Consider the following 24,801-nt stretch of genomic DNA (forward strand, 5'->3'; position numbering starts at 1 on the left):
GGGGGTCTCATCCAAGATTGGAGGGCGGCCCAGGAAGGGTAGGGGGTGCTGACCCCAGGTCTGAGCTCTGGTCTCTGCTCTGCCCCTTGTTCAAGTCACTGGCCCTCTCTGTGCCTCAGTTGCCTGCTGTGTAAAGTAAATGAGTCTGGTAATGGGGGATGGGGGGTCTGGCAACTCTGGGGCTCCAGGGGTAGAGTTGATGCGAGGGTGGGAGGAGCATGCCAAGGGGTGCTCAGCCATGGCCCCCAGAGATGAAGTGCTCAGGAAAGGGAGGGGCCAGTAGGCTTGCAGGAGAGGCTGCCTGCCCAGCCGCCTCTCCTGCCAGACCCCTGCCCAGACATAGCCATGTCCTGGGCCAGGCAGGGGTGGGGGTTGGGGACAATGGGTTGGGGACTACGACCACTTCAGCTTCCCAAAGGCCTCAGCTTAGATTCTGGAATGCCCCTTGGGTAGTGCTTATCCACTTCTTCCAATCTGGCCCCCACAGTGGCCCCTCCTCTGCCTCAACCTCAACCCTTGTCTTGAGCACCCAGACCAAAATTCACCATGCAGCCTGCAAGCAGGCTGGGCTTCTCTCTCTACTCCACCCCACCCCCGACCCCCCACCCGCCACCAATGCTCAGCTCCCTCAGCACCGGGGTTTTCACCTTTCTGAAATTTCCAGCTGGCCAATGACTGACCTTCCTCTTTTTACAGTGTCAGGAGACTCCAGAGATCTTTCCAGGTTTCATTGCCTGCTGCTTCCTGAGGTCTTAACACTTTAAATGTCACCTTTGAAAGCGGCCTGTGTTTCTGTTCAATGCTAGATGCCCATCTGTGGTGGGTCTGGGGTGTAAGAGTTGTGCTAATGGGAGCTGGGTTCGCAAGCTGAGCTTCTGAGCCGAGCAGGGGCTTACAGGGCTGCTACAGGGCTTTCCTGGCCTGAACCAATGAGGTTGCTTCTGAGAGAATGTTCCCCGCTATTCTTCCTCTTCCTCCCTGCCCCTCCCTCCATCTACCACCATCCTTTGAGGCCCACAGCAGACCCCTCTCACCCCCAAAGTTCACCCTGCCTGGCCTGTCTACCTCTAAGAAGTGCTATCCCCACCCTGCCAGCTGACGACGCAAGTGAGCCCGGTACCTGCTTCTGGGGGATGCCGGAGGCTGGCACCCTGTGCTCTGATGGCCCTGCCTTTACCAGTCCCCTCCAACCCTGCCAGGTCCTCACTGGCAGCAAGCCCTCCATGGTGCGAGGCAGAGAGAGTCCCCTTGGTTAGGATCCAGCTGTGAGGCCCAATCCAAGTTACACCTCCTCCAGGAGACCCATCAGATGTCCCCCCCCCCACACACACACATCCTCTGGAAGCCCCTTCTGGGGCTCCCTGAGTCTGCCGCCCACACTGTATCTTGAGGCTCACATCTGAGCGGTTCTTCTCTCCACCCAGACTGGTGCTTGCTGCCCACTCATTTCTGCCAGCCCCAGCCCGGCATGTGCCTCCCCTCCTAAGTCCAGCTTCACTCTCAGGGCTCCGTGACTGCCCCCCACCTGCTCCTCTCCACGCTGACACCTGCCCAGGGCTCAGGTCCTGCATGCTTCTGCCACTCTCCCTTCTCCAGTCACTCACCCCTCCCCAGGGAGCCCACCTCATGTCTCCCTCCAGCTAGCCTGGCTGCAGCGCCACCCTCCCACCCCCACCCCCACCCCCACCCCACACACATTCTAGAACTCGAAGATGGTGCAACTGGCTGGTCTGGAGGAATCAGCTGGTCCCACTCAGCCTTTGGGGCTTCAGGGACAGAATGGTGACTAGTCATATGCCACGCTGTTGCCTTGGCAGAGTCATGACCAACCATCCCCAAGGGTAAGCTAAAGGGCAGGCAGAACCTTGGGAGACTCAGACAAAGAAAGTCCTCCCGGGCCACCCGTGTGGCCATGGATGCAGCTGCTACTGTGTGGGGTGGGGATCAGCATGACACAGAGGCAGATGGTTGGCGGCGCTGGGAGAGTCCAGCCTTTTCCCTCCTCCTTGCCTCCTACCGTACTGCTGGGCAAGGCCAGAGCTGGGCTCTGGTGGCTTCAACCCACCTCTCAGCCTGCCCTTCACCCTCCCCAGGGCTCACCTCACCCTTGCCAGCTGCCAAGCCTTTGCTCTGGCCCTTCTACCTGCCTGGGCTATCCCTCTCCTCCTCCAAAGCCTACCCTAGCCCTCGTGAACACCAGGGACCCGTGACCTGGCCAGCATATAGTGCGGTCCACACAGCAAGGGTTTAGTCCTTCCCTTCCAGGGGCAAGCTCCGGCCCAGAGTAGAGGCTGAGGGGCCCACATGACCTGGTCTGAGGAGCAGGGATGCAGCAGAGAACATAGGAGAAAGAATTCAGAGCCAGATGTTGAGGGCCAGGGTGTCTGCTGTAGGGGCTGTGGCGTTGTGTGTCATCGGGCAAAGCAGGGTGCTGACTCCAGATTGAGGGTGGGTCAGCCAGAAGCCAGTGGGGGACAGCAGTGCAGGGCATGGGGGGGCCAGCTCTCTGCGGTGCTGCTCTGACTAATGTGGGGCCGGAAGGCTTGTTGGACAGGGGAGGCCCTGTGAGGAGCCTTGGGCAAAGCCATCCACACTGGGCCAGAGGCTCCACTGCACACCCTTGTGGGTTCTGGTCGCTCAGGTCGGCCAAAGGCAAAGGCCTCAGGAAATGATACATGCAAGGTTGGGGGCCCTGCGTCATGTACCACTGTGGAGGGGTGGCGGTTGGGTGAAGGTGAGCTGCACACAGGGAGAAATCCACAGAGCATTCCTGGTTGGAGTCTGGGCAGCCGCAGTGGCAGCTGAGCCCTCACACCCTCCATCCGGCTCCTTGTTCTATAGAGTAGGGACTGGAAGGCTACCAGGGTGGAGCGAATGGTCCAAGGTCACGTGGGAGGAGTGGCAGAACTGAGACCGGCTCAGGTGTGTTGATGACGAAGCCCAGGTTCTCAGACCTCCACCTTTGTGGCCTGCTCTTTCTGGGACTAACTTTCAGCCCACCACTCCAAGAAGGTTTGCTGCCTGGGCTGTGACCTGGGGCCACTGCAACTCCCTAGCCAAGTGGGCTACTGGAGGAGCTGCAGGGTGACCCTTCTGATGGCACCCTGCCAGCATCTCTGCCCCTCTCACTGAGCTCTCCCAGGGTAGCTCTGCGGACTCCTGCGGGTGGAGGCATAGCCATCCTCCTGACCGCAGGCCAGCAGTTTGAAACCACCAGCCACTCTGTGGGAGAAAGGAGGCTTTCTCCTCCTGTAGAGTTACCGCCTCAGACAGCCACAGGGGCAGCTCTACCCTGTCCTCGAGGGCCGCTGTGAGTCTGTCAATGGCAGTGAGTTTGGTTTGGTCCTTATGTGGGAGAATGCTGGGTGTCAGGAGCTCTGGGAGGCCCCTGTCAGCCCCAGCCCCTGCAAGGACCTTTCAGGAACTTCCCCATGGAGGCCGGCTTGGGGCACTCCGGTGCCCTCTGCTTTACCTGCCCATAGTCCTCCCTGGGGTTCCAGCGGCCTCTCCTAGCCACCCAAAGGAGACGGTGTCTCCTGGCAGGACCAACCCTACCCCGCCCTGCCCCCAGCCTGGAGCACTCCTCCCCCTCCCCCTTCTGGCCATTAGCCAACCCCTGTTCATCACAGAGGGAGTGCTCTTGGACCCCCACCTCCTGACCATGCAGTCTGTGCACCGTCCCTTCTCAAAGGCCACACCCAGCAGAGCTGGTGCCACCAAATCCATCACCACCTTCTCAGAGTCTGGTCTCTCCCAGCTACACTCTCAGCGCCCTGGGCACAGTTTCAAGTCAGACCCCCAAGGTGAGGCCTTTCTCTTCTCCATAGGCTACACCAGCCTGGTCTGACAGGCTTTGGAGAAAGCCTTGCTCGGGAACACCCAGCCTTCTGGAGACTCCGAGTTCTTGTAAGTTGTTTGGTTTTGGTTTTTTGCCAACATCCCCCACCCCCCACCCCAGGCAGAGAGATCCTGTCTGTGGTCTATGTCACCAGCCAGTGGCAAATGGTGGGGGATTCGGGAGGGGCCAGGTGTGACCCTGCAGCCAGCCCCCTGAGCTGCCCACTATGCCATCCTCAGGAGGAGCCCTTCCACACTGGGCCAGTGCGCTGCGTCTCACAGCCCTCACCACACACAGGGTGGCACTTTGTGCAGGAGAGGCCTGAGCCAAGGGCCAGGCCAGTAGCCTCTGGGAGGAGGGAGTGGGGAAGGACAGCTCACCTTCTCTCTGCTGCTGGGGAATCATTGGCGGTGGCTGAGGAAAGGCCTGGCTTATCTGACCATAGGCAGCAGGGTAGGCAGCTGCTGGAGGCCCAAAGGCAGGAGGCAGGAGCGAGAGGCAAGTGAGTTGGTGACGACAGGGTGGAGGCAAGAAAAAGAGAGTGTCAGTGAGAGCAGCCCCACGGGAAGGGCATCTCCGAGCAGCTGGGGGAGGAGAAGGCAGCCCTTTCTCCAGACGCTGTCTAATGAAGCAGGGGCAGCCGAATGCACACACGTCTACCCCTGTGCTCACATGCGTGGGATAGGTGTGCTTGCATGTATGCAGTGTATGTGTGACATGTGTGCACGTGTGTGTGCCCCTGAGCTTGTGCGTGTGGGAGATATGTGCATGCATGCATACACTGTGCGTATGTGTGTGTTATGTGTGCACACGTGTGTATGCCCCTGTGCTTGAATGTGTGGGACATGTGTGTATGCATGCATACACTGTGTGTATGCGTGTGTCATGTGTGCATTCCCCTGTGCTTGAATGTGTGGGAGATGTATGCATGCACACATACACTGTGCATATATGGGTGTCATGTGTGCAAGTTTGCATGCCCCTGTGTGTGGGGGGGACATGTGTGCATGCATGCATATACTGTGCATATGTGTGTCATGTGTGCACACATGTAGGCCCCGGTGCTTGAATGTGTGGGGCGTGTGCATGTGTATACTGTATGTGTGTCGTGTGCATGAATGTATGCCCTGTGCTTGCACATGTGGGACATGTATGCCTGCATGTACACACTGCATATGTGTGACATGTGTGCATGTGTATGTGCACCTGATCTTGCGCATGTGGGGCAGGTGTGCATTCATGTATACATTGTGCATATGTATGACATGTGTGCATGCACATATGCATCTGAGTTTGCATGTATGGGACAGGTGTGCATGTGTGTATACAGCATGTATGTGTGTCGTGTGTGCACATGTGTGTGCTTACATGTGTAGGACACATGTGCATTCATTTATACATTATGCACATGTGTCATGTGTGTATACATGAACACACTGTGCATGTGTGTCATGTGTGTCAGCATCTGTGTATATGCATTTGAGACGTGTGCATGCATGCGTGTGTGCATTTGGAGGGGGAAGGTGGGTTAACCTGAAATGAGACAATAGATGGGTGACCCACAATGACATCATCAAAGCCATCACAGTACCCTGGACAAGTCACTCCAATTAAATGCCTGTCCCCATCTCTGGGCCAAGCTGCATGGGACTGGGCTTGGGGTGGGAGCTGGAAGCCACCCAAGTTGTGAATTTGGCTTCCAGGGAGCCTACAAGAGCATGAGCGGAATAGAGGACTGAATCAAACAAACCTGACATTGTCCATTTCCCATCAGGAAGGGTCAGAGGTGGAACCTGCCCAGTCCCCTCCCCAGCCTGGCCAGACTCCCCAAAGGGCAGGGTCTGAGGTTGTACTGGGGTGGGGTGGGGGTGGGGGGGCAGACAGCTGAGAACACTTTTTCCAGCATCTTGCTCCACCCCAAGACCCCACCCTGACAGGCAGCCCTCAGTGGTGACAGCAGCCCTGTGGCCCTCAGCGGTGACTCTGCTGAGCCTTCCAAGCACCACGAGGAAGGACCTGGCCTGGTCCAACAGCAAGGCACTTGCTGGGTGAGGATGACTAGAAGCGTTGCTCAGCCCAGGGTGTGAGCTGGTAACTAGGCCACCTGCTCGGTCTGGGCCACTCTTGCTCTCCTCACCTCCTCCTTTCCTACCTCTGGCCACAATGCCCCGCCTCTTCCCTGTGCCCAGTCGCCCTGCCATCCTGCTGCCTGGGTGTGGCTGGGGTGGGGTGCCAACTGGGTTCTAGGCTTCCTGAGGCAGTGACTGTGGACTGTGGTGGGCAGCAGCCCTACTTCCCACCCCTCAGCGCCCCCTGCGGCTGCATGGCCTGGCGCTCCGACTGAACCATGGGGCACCTGGGGATAAAAGCTATAGCTGCAAAGGCAAGTGGCCATAGTGCCCTCGTCCGAAGTCCCGTCTGAAGTCCTCACCCCACACCTTGGTTACCCTGCCAAGTCACGTGGGTAACCACAACCCCAAGGCAAGGAGGCCTACAGAGAGGGGCCTCTGCCCCTACAGCCCCTCCCCCCACAGCAGCTCCCTGCCACTATTCTCCCCCCACCCCCACCCCCCATGCAGGCTGGGAGGTGTGAAGGGGCACCGGTGTCCGAGGAGTGGGGAGAAGGGAGGCTGGTGGATACTAACGACCTGCATACTGCTGCACTCCAGCGTAGGCCTGCTGCAGGGGGTCCGCGGCGGTGGGGCTCTGTGCTGCAAGAAACAGGGGGCAGAGGTCAGTGCCTGCCCAGCCCCACCCCCCACCATGTAAAGCCACCTGGGAGTCTGTGCTGGGGCAGGCATCTGACCTAAGGACCCACAGCACCTGGACCTGGATGCTGTTGGCCTCCCCTCCCTTCCCCAGCTGGGCCCCTCACTAGGTGGAGTGTTGTCCACCCAGGTGTGATATGAGTGGGCATGGGTCATGCAGAAGTCTATGAAGGGCAGAAGAGGGAAGATTTGATAGAAGGTGTAACCTTGAGGAGCCCCGCTCCAGAGAAGGACGTGGGGAAAGGGGGGTGCACTCATCCTCTGGGGCCCTTGGCAGTGTCAGGGGTAGTGGCTACAGGGCCAGCCTGAAGAACCTGACTGAGTGAGAGATGGGGTCTGGGGAGACCATGCCCTGCCCTCTAGCCTCCTGCTCAAAGGGGAATCCTCCAGCCCTAGGATGTTTGCCCGGGCATGGCTGACCCTCAGCAGGGACTGATCACAAGGGGACAGCCACTCAGACTGGACCACCTAGCTCAGCTCTGGAATCACGTGTCTATGACAGCTGAGAACAAGGGGGGGACCCTTGGGCTAACACCTCAGCACAACGTGGAAAGGGCAGGAGCATGTGGCCTAGGCCTGAGGTGACTCAGCCAGTGATGACCGGGACTGAAGGTTAGGGGCAGATGCTCACCCATGGGGAAGCCCCAGGCCCAGTGACCTTGGGGCAACCTGGCAATAACACAGGGAGGAGGTGAACCCCACGTGGTGCCCCACACCATCAAGCTAACAGGGCTGCACCAGGAGCCTTTAGATGAGGAAGAATTCCCAAACATCCCTCTGAGCTCTTCTTCCTGGCTGTGTCCGGGAACTTCCATTAGAACATGGTCGTGGGAATGGCAGGTTCTACAGTCCCTGAGACACAGAGGGGTGCTGAGCCAGGGGCTCTCAGGCACAGTGAGGTGGTGGTGGGACGTGCAGGGAAGCATTTCTGAGCCCTTCTTCCCTCCCCTGCTTAACGACCTCCATTAGTAACTGCCAAGGAGTGAGCGCTTTGAAGGATCTCGCTCATTACAGCGGCTCCAAACCCCGCATTTAAAGATGGTAAATTAATTTTTTTAATGTACTACTTTTCTCCTTCCCTCCCCCCCTCCCCCCTGCTCTGGCAGGGAATTGTTTATAGGAGGTGGCAGATTGTTACAAATGGGGGAGAGAAACATTTCCAAACTCCACCACCAGGGAAATAGCTCACAGATGCTGCTGGGGGCGGGGCAGAAACAGGTTTGTCAAGATCCAGGGATCCAGATGGGTTTGTGGGCAGGCAGGAGTGGGAAATGCAGCCACCCAGATGTGCTGGGGCTCTTCGCTCCCAGCCTAGGAACCTGAGAATAGAGAGGTTCCTCCAGCCTCCAGCTTGCTAATCCCCTTCCCTGCCGCCTGAAGTCTACAGCCTGAAGCAATGCCCAGATCCTTGTCACCCCAGCACCCCTCGCTCTAGGCTCCTCTACCTTCTGCTCTGTGGACTGAGCAATAGATTGGGGGAGGAGCCCTGGGATGGAGTAAGGGTAACTCCAAGCTGTGTGGGAAACCAAGAAACGGGATGAAAATGTAAGTGGCCAAATTCTCTACACTCATAATCATGGCAGTCATAAGATAGAGATGGCTCCCAATACACATTCTCCAGACTGATAATTATCCCCACAAGAGCCCCCACTAAAGTGCTACTTTAACGATGTCTCCTACTCCTAAAACTCACAGGAGTGCTATAACCTCATCCTCTTCTCTCCAGGAAACAGGGTTACACTTGTCACATCCCAGTGACAGTGGCCTTTCTTAATGGACTTTATCAGGAGCCCTGGCGTCTTAGTGGGTTTCATGAGTTGAGCTGATGACCCCCAGGTCTGCAGTTCAAACCCCGCCAACTGCCTCTCAGGAGAAAGATAGGCTTTCTGCTCTGGTAAAAATTCACAGCCTAGGAAACCCAAAGGGGGCAATTCTATCTTTTCTATAAGGTCACTTGGAGTTACCTAGCATCCTGCCCTGATGTCAACCCAGCTTCCAGGTCTAAGAGAGTAGCTGCTTCCATTCGACTAATGTTCTCACCACTTGTGAAGCACTGAGTTTGAGAGGAGCCAAGCCCGCCCGGCCCGGGCTGCCTAGAGCTTCCTTCCTATTCAGGGGTATGGGCAAACTCGGGAGCTGGCCGAGGTGCTGATTCTCTGTCCGCTGTCCTAAGCACAGTTTTCTGCGCACCAACGGAGAAAGACCAGGCTTTCTATTCCCACAAGCAGTTACAACCTCGGAAACCCATAAGAGCAGTTCTACCCTGTCCTATAGGATCGCCGTGATTTGGAATCAACTCGATGGCAATGAGTTTTTTTGGCTAGGTCTTTACTAGCTGAACTGCCAATCAATGCTTGTCCACTCCCCTTCCCCTTTCCTATTTACCTGTAATGTAAACCTGAGTGTTCTTTTTGTTTCTATTTCCTGATGTCTTATAGGAAAAATCTATGCTCCAATACTTTTCAGTTGATAGTCTCTGTAAAGAGCCCTGGAGGCACAGTGGTGAACGTGCTCTGCTGGAAGTTCAGCTGCTCCCTGGCAGAAATGCGGCAGTCTGTCCCCACGGAGGTAGCAGGCTTAGAAGCCACACAGGGCGGTTCTACTCTGTCCTACCAGGTTGCTATGGGTCAGAAGAAACAACGGCAACAGGTTTGGTGTCATTGGTATGGGTGGCACGAATGGTTAAGTGCTTGACCACAAACCAAAAGGTTTATGGCTCAAACCAACATAGAAGCACTTGGTAGAGAGGCCCGGCAACCCTCTTTCAGCAGGTCACAACCTTGAAAGCCCCACAGGGCAGTTCTATGGGGTCACTCAGAGCCAGACTCGACTTGCCAGCACCTAACAATGTCAAGGACAACAGCCTCTCTCTCTGAGAGAATCTCAGCAACAAGGATCTTCCTCCACCATCAGACTGACCCCCTTCTGCAGGTGGGGTTTTGCTCACTTATCTCCAACCATGGGCTCCCTGGGGCTTCTGGGAGACTTTCTCACCCGGATCACAGAGCATGGGCAGAGGCCACATCCTTCCTGGTTTACCTGCGAGGAAGGGGCCGATGGACGAGGGTGTGCTGCTTGGGGCAGCTGGGCTGCATGTGCTTACCTGGGTAGGGGTGGATGCCATTGGCAAACACAGCTTCGGCAGCAGGCTGTCCATTGGCCTGTGGGGGGAGGCCGGTGAAGCCGTTCACCCCAATGGGGGATGGGATGCTAGGCACGGCTGGTGCAGTGATGCCCGGAGGGGTGCTGCCACCTGGTTTCAGGGGTGAGGAAGGGTGGAGGACCGGGAAGACAAGCAGGGCAAGGATCAGGCAAGCCCTCCATGGAGCTCCACTCTGCTGACCCCTACCCCCCAGGGACAGACCCAGACCTCACACACCTGTTCTGAGATCCATGCCTCTAGTTATTCCCCTGCTTGGAGTGACTTTGCCCAGCCCAGTTCTAGCCATGATTTCCCATAGAGACCAAGTGCCCTCTACCCCATGAGGACTTCCCTGGCTGCCGACCACTCATCGGCAATGCCCTTGACTTTGACCACACTGGCTCCTCCTTCAGTACCTTGCAAGGCCAGCAGCTTGAAACCACCAGCACGCCTTGGGAGAAAGATGGAGCTTTCTGTTCCCACAAAGAATCACAGTCTCAGAAATGCACAGGGGTTCTACCCTGTCCTAATAGGTCACTATGAGTCAGAATCCACTCAGTGGCACTAAGCTTCGTTTTGCCTTAGATGACTACTTCATTCTCAAAAACAAAGTTATTGGCAGAGGCTCACAAATGCGAACGGGCACAATATTGTAGTGAGAGCATGAGGACATGTGACATGCTCAATGATAGAAACACCAGCAGCAACGAAAACAGTCCTGGTGTGTGAGTGGTGTGTGTAGCATGTGTTGACCGAAACAGCCTGCCCTGAAGCAACACTGTAACCAAGTAATAATGACAGGCTGACCAGAGCTGCTTAGAAAGTCCACAGAGCAGATCGGCACAGAGTTTTCACCTCTTAGGTATATCGATACATGGAAGGTGGGCTTACACAAAAGGCTGTTGTTACTATAACTAATAACCAGAATATCTTTATTCTAAAAATTAGCAACACGGGAGAAAAGTTTTATTGGCAGCCAAGCCATCTTGGTGTTGCCCCCTGCCCCCTGCGGGGTCACCTGGTGCGGTCTGCACTCCTCACAGCCCCTTGAGATGCCACTGGCTTGGGCCATGGACTGAACAAGGCCACAGACTGGGCAGGAGTGTTTTCCCTGCAGACCTCAAGGTGGAGGGTTTTCATGTCAGTGTCTCTCCAAATATCTACCACTCAGACGGGTGGAGATGAACACCAACGTGAAATTCTTAGCGCCCTGAAATCATGTCATTTGCTTTAGGGAGCCCACATCCCTAGCAATCAAAACATGGATAAGATAAACTGTCTGAGGGACGAGGTCAGCTTAGACCCAGATGCCATGGACTCTGGCCCACGGACCGAAAACTCAAATAAACTCACCACCATCAAGGTGATTCCGACTCATAGCAACCTTAGAAGGCAGGGTAGAATGGTACACACACACACACACACACACACACACACACACACGCGCACGAGTTTCTGGGACTGTTAACTCTTTACAGGAGTAGAAAACCCCATCTTCCTCCTGAGGAGCTGCTGGTGGTTTCAAACTGCTGACCTTTTGGGTGGTCAGCCCAACACCCCACATTCTGACCTTTTGGACGGTCAGCCCAACACCCCACATTCTCCTCCGGGGAATTATACCACCCAAGGACAGCAACTGCCACTGGCTGACCAAAATACCCAGCTTGGGCCCAACTGCTCTGGGCCAGGCCCTGTGCCCACCTGAGGTTGGGGTCATGGGCGCGGCCGCCAGGCCATTCATGTTGAGAGCCGCCATCTGCTGCATCTGGGCAGCGGCGAAGGCAGCCATGGGGTTCAGGTAGCCACCCTGCGCGACGGAGGCCATCAGCGCCGCTTGCTGCTGCATCAGCTGGGGCAAAGGGAGTGAGAAAAAATATCACGTGCTTCCAGGGGGGCCGCCCTCCCCACCAGGGGATTCAGCTCCCCGACACCAGCTTCCCAGGCTCTGAACCCAGAGCTCTGGACCTGCAACTGCCCCAATCCCACAGAGCCCTGACCCCTGCCCTCTTCCAGCCCACTGTCCTCTACTGCTAGTAGGTAACACCTCCCTGCAGGGATGACTGGATTTGAAAGGCTGGCCCCAAGGTGTCTAAGGCCTGCTGTTTGTGGGGATGCAAAGGCCAAATCTCTTAAGGCGAGCTGGACCAGCCCCTTTGAGGTGAAATGGTCATGAATTTCTGACCCAAACTATCCTGGCCTGGAGCTCTGCTGGGAAGAAGGGACAGGAGATTCAGGATGTCGACTCTGGGCACCCTTGAGAGCCTCACGAAGGTGGGTGTGTGGAGGCTGGGGAAAGTTGCTGAAAGTGGACAAGGCTGGACCCCACCCGTCTGAATAGGTGAGGTGAGCTTTGTAGAACCAGAACCCTGATTTGGCTCAGGACCACACACACCCGAACCCGTTGTGGACACAACTGTGAGAGGCGGCTTAGGGGAGATGCTGGCAGAGTGGGGCCCACCATCCAAGAAAGAAGATGGTGGAATGGCTGGGGAACTGCGGGGACATCGTGAGCATGAAGGTTTGGGGGCAACCTCACAAAACTGTGGCCAGAAGTGACCAGGGGACAGAAGATGCCTTTCCATGAGTGGGGGCTGGCTGGTGACAAGAGAATGTCTCTCTAGTTCTCCCCACGCCCGTCTGACTTTCTAGGGCTCAGCAGTGAGCTGGCACAAGGTCAGGGGGCTCAAGGTGATCCCCCTGGTTGCCATCTGGTCCCTCACTTCCTTAAGAACCTGGACAGAAACCCACCTCTTCCAGACACCCACCCTCCCTCCCTGGCCTCATTCCTGACCCCTTAGCACTGTAGACACAAAAACAGTATCCCTTGGGTGCAGCTAGATCTCCCAGCCCCCGGGGCTCCCTGGAGTGTGGGCTTGAGGACTGCCACCCCTCCTGCCCGCCAGCCCATGGTGCCCACACTTACTGCCTGCGCGTAGGCGCCGTAGGCTCCAAACGGGATGGCCATGGGGTTGAACATGCCCATCTGGCCAGCCATCTGCTGCATTCGCCGCATTGTGCGCTCCTTGTCCGTGTCTGCAAACTTGACCACCAGACTAGACGAGGCTCCCTGTGGCAGAGGATAGGGCACAATGAGGCCCAACGCTCTCGGGCACCTAAACACTACCCGCCCCTACTGTCAGTGCCCCAAGCTAGGGCTCACCCAGCCCAATTCACAGAGCAGGGGCAGGGGTGGGGAGGGTTGGCCCCATGATGGAGTGTTTGCATTCTGGCGGACCTGGGCCTTGCCAGTGGGCTAACATTCTGAGGCTCAATGTCCTTATCGGGGACACTGGGATCAAGGTAATGCCTTGCAGTCTCCAGGGGGGCTGTGAGGGCCGGTCCCTCGCCCTGTCCCCTCCCGTGTTGGGCCGGGCCCCGGTAGCACGCACTCACCGGCATGGTCTGGCTGCCGTGCAGAGCGTTGATGGCCGCCTGCGCCTCTGCGTGGGAGGAGTACTTCACAAAGGCGCACCCTGGGGAGATGGGAGAGGCTGAGCCGAAGGCCCTCCAGGGCGGGAGGGGCAGAGGAGGAGATGAAGAAAGAGACGGCAAGAGACAGAGAGATAGAGCTGGACCGAACATCAAAAAACACCTGCAAGCCTCCCTGGGTTGGGGGAACCCTCTTGGTGCACAGGGAATGGGCCCTTCTCCAGGTCCCCGCCGTGCCCCCACGCACCCTTGCTGTTCCCGTCGGGCCCGCGCAGGATGGTGCACTCCTCAATGTTGCCGAAGGCCTCGAAGAGGCGGCGCACGTCGTCCTCCGATTGCTGCTTGTTGAGCATGCCCACGAAGAGTTTTCTATCTTCTGGAACAAAATTAGGAGATGCTTACCCGGGCCAAGGGCCCGGGGTGGGCGGGGACAGGCCCTGAGAGAAGAGAGGGAGAGCTGGGGGGAGGGCAGGGGAGAGGGAGGGGGGTAGAAGAAGGGCAAGGAGGGAGCCAGAATGCAGTGCCCAGACCTCTGGCCTCCTTCTGTCCCAAGAGAGCAGGCTGGCTGCTGGCCTGGTGACTGGGCTGCCTGGCACTGGTCCGAGCAACCCCCGTGCTTCCTTTCCTCCCTCCTCGAGCTGACACTAGCATCTGTCTTCTGCAGCCACCTCCTCACAGGTGCCTAGATCCGCTCACTGCCTACCTTGGGCGAGCCTGGTACCCAGGGCCTTTGCCAGGCTGCCAGAGCTGGCCAGTGTGCCCCACCCCCACCCAGCACAAAGCCTGACCCTTTGTGCTTCCTCTAGGCCTCAGCTGAAATACCCCCTCCTCACCAAGGCCCCTCCCTCTCTCCATCTCCACTTCCCACCACTGTTGCTTTGCCAGTCTATCTACCCCAACCCCCGTGTTTGGGCCCTGATGTAGAACAGGCCTCTGCAGAAGCAGCAGTGACCAACATAGAAACAAGACAGAAACAAACCCGGTGCCAGAGTTGATGCCAACTCATTGTGACGCTACATAGGGTTTCCTACCAAACCAAATCCACCGCTATCGAGTTGATGCCAACTCATAGCAACCCTGTAGCACAGGGTAGAACTGCACCCAGGGGTCTCTGAGGCTGTAACTTTCCACAAACGTAGGAAGACTCATCTTTCTTCTTCAGAGCAACTGGTGGATTCAAACTGATGACCTTGCAGTTTGAAGCCCAACGAGACGGTACATCTCTCCTTGAGCAGGTGGCATCTTTCTCCCCAGGAGCAGCTTGATGGGTTTGAACTGCTGACCTTGTGGTTGGCAGTCCAAGGCTTATAGACAGCATGACCAGAACTCCTGGCACACAGTAGGCCCTCAAAGCAGAGCAGTGATTGGATGGCTTGTGTGTAAATGAGGGCACATCACGTTTGGGTCTCAAGGGCTCTAACTTTACTTGAATAACCCCTTTCAGGTCAACCCCCACCACACACACACACACACACACACATTTGTTCTTGTTGCAAATTTTAGCTCAAGGCTACTCCTGGAAGCCTCTTCCAGAAGGCTGAGCTCACTCCACTGCCCCCAGGAGCCACCCAGAGTTGCACACAGTACAGCACACACCCTGGCTCTGTGATTGGGACCGAGCGACTGGCAGATGCCACTCACTATGTGCTCCAGGGGTCAGGGACTACACTGGCCTGGGTCAGGTTGGTGGCAACTTGTACTCTCCTAAATGACCCCAATAAGACTTCACAAGGTGTTTTTGACTCCTTCCTCCCAGAAAGGTGGGTCTTGTTCCTGCCCCTTCAAGCCACAGGGTGCTAGTGACTGCTCCAACCACCAGTGCCAGAAATGACCCCTGTGGGGTCGTAATGGGGTGTGCTTCCACAGGGCTTTCTCTTTTGGGAATGCTCCCCTGGGGAGGGTAGCCCTGGTCGTGTAGCATAGTGTGTGCCCCTGGGTTGCTAATCATAGAGGCAGTTTGAAGCCACCAGCCGCTTTCCGGGAGAAAGAGGAAGCTTTCTTCTCTTGGAAAGATGTGCAGTCTTGGAAACCCACAGGGGCAGTTCTAGTCTGTCCCGTATGGTCACTTTGAGTGGCTATTGACTCTATGGCAGCAAGCTCTGGAGAGGAGTCCCTGGAGGTACCAGGCTGTGCACCATAGCAACCTGGAAGAAAGGCCTGCCAAACTAGGGCTCAGAATACCAGCCCTCAAAGCCCCATAGAGCACAGCTTTCTGCCATTGGTGGGCAAGGCTCTGGAGCCCCACCGCCTGCCCCTGCCAGACTGCTCCACCAGCTCCCTCGGCTACGGACACACCTCATCTCATCTCCAGAGACTCAGACTTGCCCACAGGGCTCTCTTACTCCCAGTTCTTGGGCTGGGGAGCAGGAACTGGGGAACCATCGGAAAGGGAGAAAGACAGGGTAAAGTTGGATCAAGGTTGAGGCCGGATGGGAGGAAGGAGTTAAGGAGTTAGGGGCAAGAACTAAGAATGAAAAAGAGGAGAGATGGATGGAAGGAGGGAACAGAGAAAGAGAGAGAGCCCTTAGGCTTGGCCACCCCCCTCCAGGAAGCAACCACACCTAAGTTGAAATGAACCCAGAGATTTCAGTCCCCAGAGCCAAGATGCCATGAAGTCCATTCTGACTCAGAGTGGCCATATAGGACCGAATAGAACTGACCCTTTGGGTTTCAGAGACTTAAATGCTTTCATCTTTGGGAACAGTCTCCTCATTCTCTGTTGGAGCAACTAGTAGGCTTTGTGGTCAGCTGCCCAATTCGTAGCCTACTAGGACACCAGGGCTCCTTAGAGGCTTGGCAGAGCACAATACAATCATTTAAACTTTTCTCTGAGGCCCAGGGCCTATCTCTACCCCTGCACCTCCCCACTCCCTTGATTCAATGGGATTTCCAGAAAGACAAAGAAGGGGAAATACCCTCGCTTTAAAACTCCACTTCCTCCTTGGGAGAGAGAAAGGCTTCCTCCGCCCGCCTGTGCCTGATTTAAATGCAGGGACCACAGCTTGGCGCCCTCTCTTCTCCTGACGTCTGAATATATTCCTTTATTATCATTGTGACAGCTTTCTGATTGCATTAAAATTCATCCACACGTGCCTTTCTGTCCCGCCACTTCCCTTTGGCAGTCCTTTATTCTTTTTTTTTTAAATTTCTCCCTCTAGTTCCTACTCTCCATCGCCTGAATCTCCCTTTATGGGGCAGTTCTAAGTTTGGGATCTGGACACTTCCTTCTTGGGGTCTAAGTGTATAGCTGGCTAGGTTCCTCTACCTGAGCACCTTGGTTTCCTTAGGGACCTACACCAGTCTGACCTTTCTGGAAGGCTGCCCCGAACCAGAGAAACCTGGCCCTGGACTCACTTCCTCCAGGAAGTATTCTTGGATTGCCCCCATTGAACTCAAATGTCTGAACCCTGGTGTCGTCATGGTTATACGCTGGGCTCAGCAGTTTGAAACCACCAGTAGGTCTGAAGGAGAAAGACAAGGCTTTCTACTTCTGTGAAGAGTTAGTCTTGGAAGTCCATAGGGGGCCCTGTCCTATAGACTCACTATGAGTTTCCCCCCCTAGAATTCTCAAATATAGGCACATTGCACTTCACATATATTGTGGAGTTTAAAGAATTGTTATTCTTTAAACTAATTGAAGGTTTGTGGCAGCCCCACGTTCAGCGGGTCGATTGGTGTAATTTTCCAAGATCGTGTGCTAGCTTTGTGTCCCTGCCGTATTTCAGTCATTCTCATACTTCTAGTCTTTTCAAAATTCTAGTGCATGATTAATAGACTACCAAACCAAATCATTACAGAAGCTGGCTTATAGGAAGAAGACAGTGGCATCCGGATGGCAGGGAGGCTTGTTAACACCCTGTCATAATGCAGCGGACACAAGCTTGCTGGCTGAAAGTGAGGAGCACTTGAGACTCTTGCTGACGAAGACCAGGGATTGCAGCCTTCAGCGTGGATTACAATTCAATGTCAAGAAGGCGAAAACTCTCACCACGGGACCAATAGGTAACATCATCATAAACGGAGAAAAGATGGACGTTGTCAGGGATCTCCACAATCAATGCTCATGGAAGCAGCAGTCAAGTGATCAAGCAATGCACTGCATTGGCAAATCTGCTACACAAAACCCCTTTGAAGTGTTGAAAAGGAAGGATGTTTCTTTGAGGACTAGAAGCAAGGATGGTGAGAGGACTTTGCTTTTCCACAGGGCCCCTGCTCCCTACCCTCCCGCCCCAACACACACGCTCTTATTCCTTCTCATCTGGGGAATCCATTTCATTTTCTCTCTTCCCCCCTCATTTCATTTTCTAGAACCCCAGGCTAGCTCTGATACCCCAGAAAGCAGGCGAGGTGGGGGTTCTTATGCAGAGGCCGGTTCCTTGATCCCTCTGCGGGAGTGAAGTCTCTCCAGCCTCCAGCTCCCTTGCTCTATCTAGAAAGATTTGCATTTCCAAAGTGAACCCAGAAAGTGAAGCTCTGGGTGGGGGAACCCTAAGTGGATAGTTTAGCCCCGTGCCTTTGGGTTCCAGCTAGGAACACCTTGCTGGACAGGCAGGGCAAGTGGGTCCCAGGGGAGGAGGAAGAGGTCAGTAGCAGCTGAGCCAATTGGCTTGCCCGAAGCCAGCACCCAGGCCCTAATGCTCAAATTCCGGTTTAATTTTCAAAATTTGATTTGCTCATTACCATCGGCATTAAACAATATTTCCTGCTTAAGGATAGACGGCTGCTGGGCCACAGTGAAGAGGGCTCAGATGGTTAATGCCTTTTATTGCTGCAATAGACTTTTACTAGTCTCTGCCCTCCAGCCGCGGTGGTGGAGGGGCCCTGAGCTGGGGAACCCTGAGTGGGGAGCTGGGACTCGAAAGGGCTGTCTGTGGCTGGCTGGGTATACCTGGGAGGGGCTGCTAGGAGACGGGGGCATGGGGAGGGGCTGCATGGGGTGGGAGGTGCAGGGCCAAGCCAGATGGAGACTTTTCAAAGGGGTCCTTGGATGCTCCCCGCAGCAGTTTGGAGTGTGGGGAGAAAATGCAAAGACCCAGGCAGAGGCCACCTCTGTGCTCTGGAGCATTTGACCCCGTGGGTGGGCAGGACAGGGCAGGAAGCCAGAGACTTTGGAACTTCAAGAGACCTTGGAATCCCAAAGACTGCCCTCAAAGGCCCTCCTTGGAGAGGGGCTGAGCTGGGGCACTCCCTGCAGAGCTGTGGGGGTGTCTTTGAGGGTGTTTGTTCACTGGGTGCCCCCCAGCCCCCTCCCAGTGTGCCCCCATGGATATCTCAGGACCATCCTCCCTGCAGATGATGTTGGGGGCCTCAGGGTCCCCTGGCAGGGACTCTGAGGGCAGGGACTTTACTCCTGGGTCAGAGAGTGGCAGGGCCACCCCAGACTTACAGGAGGGAGCTGGTGGGTAGGTGGAATCCACCAGATAGTAGTGAGACTGTTGTCAAATCTGAGTTCTAAAACTGATGGGTCATGTACCCTTGGGCAACTCTCTGGGCCTCAGTTTCTTCCTCTGTAAAATGGGGAGGCTAAGCCCACCCCGGAGCATTTGTGAGGATGAACTGCGATGAGGTGGGTGAGGCATTTCACACTGTGCGGGATCAGAATACATGCTCCCTACAGGCCAGTTGTTAATACTGTCAAGAAGCCCTGGGGACCTAGGGGTGAAGCCCTGGGCTGCCAACTCACCTCTCTTGGCTGTAGGAGCCCACTCAGCGGCTCTGTGTGAGAAAGGCCTGGTGATCTGTGCCCATACACACTCCGCTGTGGGGCAGTCCTCGGTGAGAAGGCTGGCTGTGCGCTACAATGGACAGCGTCTAACAAGGACAGGACTGTCACAACCTCTACTACCCCTCACTCCTAAAGGGAAGTAAAGCCTGGTGGCCTGGGTTACACCCTGGGCTGCCAACCACATAGTCAGCAGTTCAAAACCTGCCAGCTGCTCCACAGGAGAAAGATGAGGCTCTCTTCTCCTTTTTTTTCAGTCTTGGAAAATGCCCAGGGCAGTTCTACCCTGTCCTGTAGGGCCTTGGTGGGCAGTGTTTCAGGGACCAGGCAGCTGTGCCAGTCTCCTCCAGGATGCTGCCCTGGGTTGATCCATAACAGGACACACTTCCCCCAAGGCTCCACTGGGCATAACTCAGGCCAGTCCGCTACCCAAGGGACAGCAGAGAAACCTGATGCACCTGAATCTGTGTAGTATCCAGTTGCCTGATCAAGCCCCTGGGCTCCGCTCCTCCTCGCCAGCCCCAGGAGGCCAGCAGGTAGGCTGAGGACCGCCCTGTAAGTATGGTGGCTGTGGGAGAGTCCGTGGCCATGGCTGCCCAGAGTCAGGGTGCGTGAGGGCCAGTCTCCAGCCTGGGCTTAGCTTTGGGCCCCTCCACAGCTGCTCAGTTCAGTAACGGCATTGCCTGGCAGGGGGCCTCTGGAGGGCACTCAAAGAGAGTGCTCCTCTTCCTCCCACCCACCCCTAGTGTGACACTAGTGTGACAGAACTGCAGCTGGGGAAGGAGGGGGGTGCCTTCTGAGGATAAAAGCCTTCCTGCCTGAAAGAGACATCAAACCAGATCAAAGGGGAGGTGGGGGGAGGCTGTGTGCAGACTGGGAGGGGGCTGCAGCTCCACCAGGATGCAAATGAGGACCCTCAGCCTCTGGCCCTTGGGGAGGTGGGGCCAGCCTTGAAGTGCCAGCTTCCCTGGGGACCAGCGCTGTTTGATGTGGGAGATGGGAGGAGGCCTCCAGATGCAGCTGGGGGAAGGAAGGGGGGTCTCGCTTGCATTTCTGCAGCTGCTCTGCCTTCTAAGCACTTCCTGGTCGGGTCCGGCCTCTCTCTTCCTTTCCCTGTGGCCGCACCATCTCTTCTCCCAGCTTCCACACTGGCCTCTGCTGTCTGCTCTCCACACAGTTAACACCCCGGATGGGGAGCCTGTCTGCCCAGCCCCAAACCAACCAGGGCCCCTGTGGGAGTCACCTAATCTGGTGTCAATTTAAGGATTAAGAGTGTAGGGGTGGAGTCTAGGCTTTCAATCTGGAGATAGCCAATGAGACTTCTGTGGGCATGGCCTTCTCCTGAGAATTCTGGGAAATGTGGTACTTCCTCCTTGGAGGCGGAAGACACTTCTCTCTCTCTCTGCTACTCCCTGGGAGACACTGCAGGTGACAAGACCTCTGAAGCTGGAAGAGCCACGTAGAGACCCCTGCCAGCCCTGAGATGCTCACAACCCACTGGCCTGTGATCACACTGCATTCGCCATCATTGCCTGTGTTTCATGAGTATGAAGAGGACCTCATAGATTGATATTGGAAATATGGGCTAATATTGAACTTATGGACTGGGTTGGGATATTCTCTCAATGTTCAATTACTCTTAAATATTTAAATCTCTTTCTTATACACATATGTGTGTCCATAGATTTGTTTCTCTAGTCTACCCAGACTAACACAGCCCCCGCCCTCTCTCTGAGAGCAAGCCCAAGTCTTCGAGAGATCTGTAAGGGGCTCCCTGGCTCTCACAACTCATGGCTCCTCTGACTCCACCTGCTCCCACTCTCCCTCAGCCCCTCCATCCCTGCAGGACCGGGCCTCTGGGCGTTGGCACTGACCGTCCCTGCTCCCTGGGACACTGTCCCAGATTTCTGCATGCCCCACTCCCTCACCTCTTTGGAGTCCCTCCTGGGATGTTGTCCCCTTTGTAAAGTTTTTTGATCACACAGTTGGAATGCTGACCCCTTACCCGTGTACCCCCATAGCCTGCATCACCGTATCTATTTTGTTCAGTTCTCTATTCATCCTCACCCCACCCGCCCAATCACAGAGGCAGGGCTGGTGCCCACTTAACTCGTTGCTGAATGCCCAGGGCCTCACAGCACCTGGCACCAGGGACCCTTTGTTGACAGGAATAAACGGAGTCCAGGCTCAGTGAGAGGGGGCCTGGAGCTGAGCTCTGGGAATCCTCCAGAAGCTCAAGGCCAGCATCCCCAGCCACAGTGAGGGTCAGGAGGGTCTAGTGCAGCAGTTCTCAACTTGTGGGTCACGACCCCTCTGGTGGTCGAAGGACCCTTTCACAGGGTTCTCCAGATTCATAACAGTAGCAAACTGACCGTTATGAAGTAGCAATGGAAATAATCTTATGGCTGGAGGATCACCACAACATGAGGAACTGTATGAAAGGGGCGCGGCATGAGGAAAGTCTAGTGGGTTCCTGGGCAGGGTTTGCCAGGTGGAGAGGCAAGGAACAAGCTTTCCAGGACAGCTTGTGCAAAAGCAGGGAGGGATGAAAGGCCTCCTATGAGCGAGCAGTAGTGAGCTCAGACAGACAGGGACACACACACACAATCTAAATGCCTCCCTCAATTGCCCTTGCCTCTGCCCACTGAAAGCTTGGCCAGGCTAGAGAAGCTAAGTCAAGTCTCCTTGTCCATCCTCCCTGCCTACCATGGCCTAGGACCCTCCTTCATAGCATCTCTGGGCCCTGGAGGCATAATGGTTATTCATTGGGTTGTGATCCCCAAAGTTAGCAGTTCAAAACTAGCAGCTGCTCTGAGGGAGAAAGACCGGGCTTTCTACTGCAGTAAACAGTTACAGTCTCACAAACTCACAGGGGCAGGTCTACCCTGCCCCAGAGGGTTGCTAGGAGTTCGGCATTTGCACTGTTCACCATCTAAAACAAACAAACCAAGTGACTGCCATCGAGTCAATTCTGACCCAGAGTAACCCTGTAGGACAGGAGAACGGCCCCTGTGGGTTTCTGAGACTGTAACTCTTTACAGGAGTAGAAAGCCCCATCTCTCTCCCGAGGAGCTGCTGGTGGTTTCAAACTGCTGGCCTTTCAGATTGCAGCTCAATGCATAACCACTACACCTTGGGGGCTCCTGTGAATCCGCATCAACTTGATGGCGGTGACTTTTAATAGTGTAAACATAACTTTCATAAGCACCAGGAAAGAAGAGCATTCATGTGGCTTGGTTTATTCTGGCATTCTGGAAGTGGACCTGCAATATCTCCAGGGGATGTATCTGTCTAGCCACACAATTAGAAATCATTCTAGAGCTCGTTTTTTCAGAAGTTGGTGTGATCGGGTGTTGAGGTAAGCATGTTCATCACAGGTATCATGGGCATTTTATTCTTCCACCTGAGCGCCCAGCTGGACCAGAGAAGAACCCACCAAACTGAAATAACTGACTGCCAGGGAGGTGATGCTGACTCATTGGGACCCTATAGGACAGGGTGGAACTGCCCCTGTGGGTTTCTGAGACTGTCACTATATATGGGAGTAGAAAGCCTCAATTTTCTCCCAAGGAGCAGCCAGTGGCTTTGAACTGCTAACCAAGTTGTTAGCAGCCCAATAGGCAACCCCCTATGCCACTGGGCTTCTTGAAGAATTCACAGGTGCTGTGAACTAGGGATGAGGAAACTGAGACACAGGGAAGGGAGGTATCTTTCCCAAGGACATACACCCAGTCACTGGTGACAGCAGGGACACCCTTGGGTCACGATACCTTCCTGGGGTTCCCAGGCCCCTCTCCTCTCGACCCCTCCATTTTGGCGTGAACCACTGAAAAATGCCTATTAGCTGCCCTGCTTTGACAGGGCCAGAGCCTTGGGGATTCAGAGCTAGGAAGTTGAGCAGGAGGGGTAGACAGCAGATCACCTCCATCCCTGCTTTCCTAGGTGCCGCCTGTGAGGCCAGCTGTCCTGAAAGTCCCAGGCCCCCTTCCCCTCTCCTGGGGATGCTGGCCTGCACTATCAACTCACCTGCCATCTCAGGACCCAGGTGTGCTGCTGCGAAGGGGTCTCCAAGCCCTCAGGGAACGGGGGAAAACAACTCATCTCAGAAGCCCACCAGAAACCCAGGGGACCCTCCCTCCCTGGAACTCTTGACAGGTGATGGGCAGAGGTGGGGCTCTGAGCCTGGGGCTTCAGAATAGCCTGAGGGGTGGAGACACCATGCCACCAGGCCTCTCTGCTTCCTTCTCTGACCTGCCAACCTGGCCCTCTGGAGTCTGCAGCCCAATGGCTCCAAGGAGAGTCATCTTTTGTTGGGACAGCGGCAGCGGCAGCACAGCCTGTCTCTCCAGGTAATTGATTATACTTTTGATCGGCTACATTATCCTGACAGGGGCGCATGCGTGTAGCAGACGGCCCCGGAGTTCTGTGGGGACTCACAGCAGCCACACCCTGTTGTCTAAAAGGGTCTCCTCTGGCGTCTGGCAGGCATCCTGCTGCTTCACCCCTCACAGGGTAACTTATAGCACAAGGCACCTTTCTTCCTTCTTGTCGTGCGGGAGCCTACAAGGTGGCCAGCTGGTCTTCAGCTCTTAAGGAGACACACAAAGCAGGCCTGTGTTACCGAGAGTGGAGGAGGCGTCTGCTGTCGGCAGTAGGGGCAGGGGAGTCCTCAGGGGAGGAGGGGCGCTGAGGAAAGCTGTTAGAAAACGCCTCAGTGACAGGGCAAAGAGCCTACTCGAGGTGGCTGCAAATGCTGGGGAAGAAATGAAACACCTACTTATGGTCACTCGTCACTATCAACTGGGGACCAGGGGCCTGGCAGGCAAGTGGTCAGCACTGCACTGAGATCGCCATCTCACACGGCCAGCCACAGACTAGCCTCTAGCCCAGGCTGACCTGCTCAGCGGTGCCTCAATCTGCCACAGTCTCAGGACCAGAGATATCTTTGGAGGTAGGGCCAAGGGGCTGGGGGAATCTCTTGACAGTTTTAACACTGAGGGTAGGGCTTTGCTTCTTGTGGGATGATGGGGGAAGGGCTGCCCTCCTTGCGGCCCAGCAACGGTAGCCTGTCTTCCTTTGGAGATACATGCACCTCATGGTCAACGTCACTTGTCTAACGCAGGAGGCAGAGGGACCAGGCTGGGGGGCTGCATCCCCTAAGCCCATCCTTTGGCCCTGAACACTGTGGTGACCCTGGATGGGACTGGGGTCTCCAGAGGCCACCAGGCTAGCCTCCTCTGACCTGGACTGGGTTGGGAATGATGCTCCCTAGGCAGAGCCCATGGGTATCCAGCCAGGACCCACATAGGCAGCCCAGCCTGCTCCGTGAGGACAGAGAAGGTTCTTTCCTATGGGCGTCCTTAGACCTTATCGGAGCCCAACTTCCAGGACAAGCCTCCAGGTCAGCAAGTGTGCTAGAATTTGTGTGTTTCTCAACTCCGGCTGTGAAGGAGTGTCACTGGGCTTTCTAAAGCACAGGCACCCAGGCCTGCACCTCCAACACACAGACTTGACGGGCTAGGCTGCAGGGTGACCACACGTGGCTTTGCTTGCTTGTTTGTTTGTTGGAGAGCTACTCAAGTGATTCCTGGAAACAGCCCTGGCCAGGCTCCTCCAGGCTGCTGCTGACCGCCTCTCCCCAGACACTGCACCCCTGCAGGAAGACCTCCCTCAAGTTGTGGGGCTGGGGGCCTATCAGGGCTGAGAGGACCTGCAGCATCCACCTTCTGTACCCTGGCACCCAAGTCTCCTTCACATCCTCTCCCATCACTCCCAGGAGTCACCTGTGTTGGATACAAAAACATTTTCCCCCCAGGTTGTCTCCTGCTTGCTAGCTCATTGTGTGCTCAGCTACTTAGAAGTGTTCTCCCTGAAGGCATTCAGCCATCCAGAGCAATCAGAC

The 24,801-nt window shown here is 55.7% G+C and overlaps 1 protein-coding gene across 1 annotated transcript in view; it reads right to left on the reverse strand.

Moving 5' to 3' along the window:
- CELF4 (CUGBP Elav-like family member 4) overlaps positions 1 to 24,801 on the reverse strand; it is a gene marked incomplete at its 3' end in the record, with an annotated part of 63,946 nt that overhangs the window by 5,061 nt on the left and 34,084 nt on the right. Inside the window, exons 2-8 of the mRNA XM_045296037.1 lie at positions 13,425 to 13,550; positions 13,142 to 13,221; positions 12,672 to 12,815; positions 11,450 to 11,597; positions 9,710 to 9,859; positions 6,484 to 6,549; positions 4,219 to 4,302 (exon numbers count right to left, since the gene is read on the reverse strand). Of these exons, the coding sequence (XP_045151972.1) occupies positions 4,219 to 4,302; positions 6,484 to 6,549; positions 9,710 to 9,859; positions 11,450 to 11,597; positions 12,672 to 12,815; positions 13,142 to 13,221; positions 13,425 to 13,550 (798 nt within the window). The remainder of the gene's footprint in view (positions 1 to 4,218; positions 4,303 to 6,483; positions 6,550 to 9,709; positions 9,860 to 11,449; positions 11,598 to 12,671; positions 12,816 to 13,141; positions 13,222 to 13,424; positions 13,551 to 24,801) is intronic.

Source organism: Echinops telfairi, unplaced genomic scaffold, assembly GCF_000313985.2.
Source record: "Echinops telfairi isolate 266 unplaced genomic scaffold, ASM31398v2 ScPeMD7_7400;HRSCAF=8409, whole genome shotgun sequence".
Taxonomy (NCBI): Eukaryota; Metazoa; Chordata; class Mammalia; order Afrosoricida; family Tenrecidae; genus Echinops; species Echinops telfairi.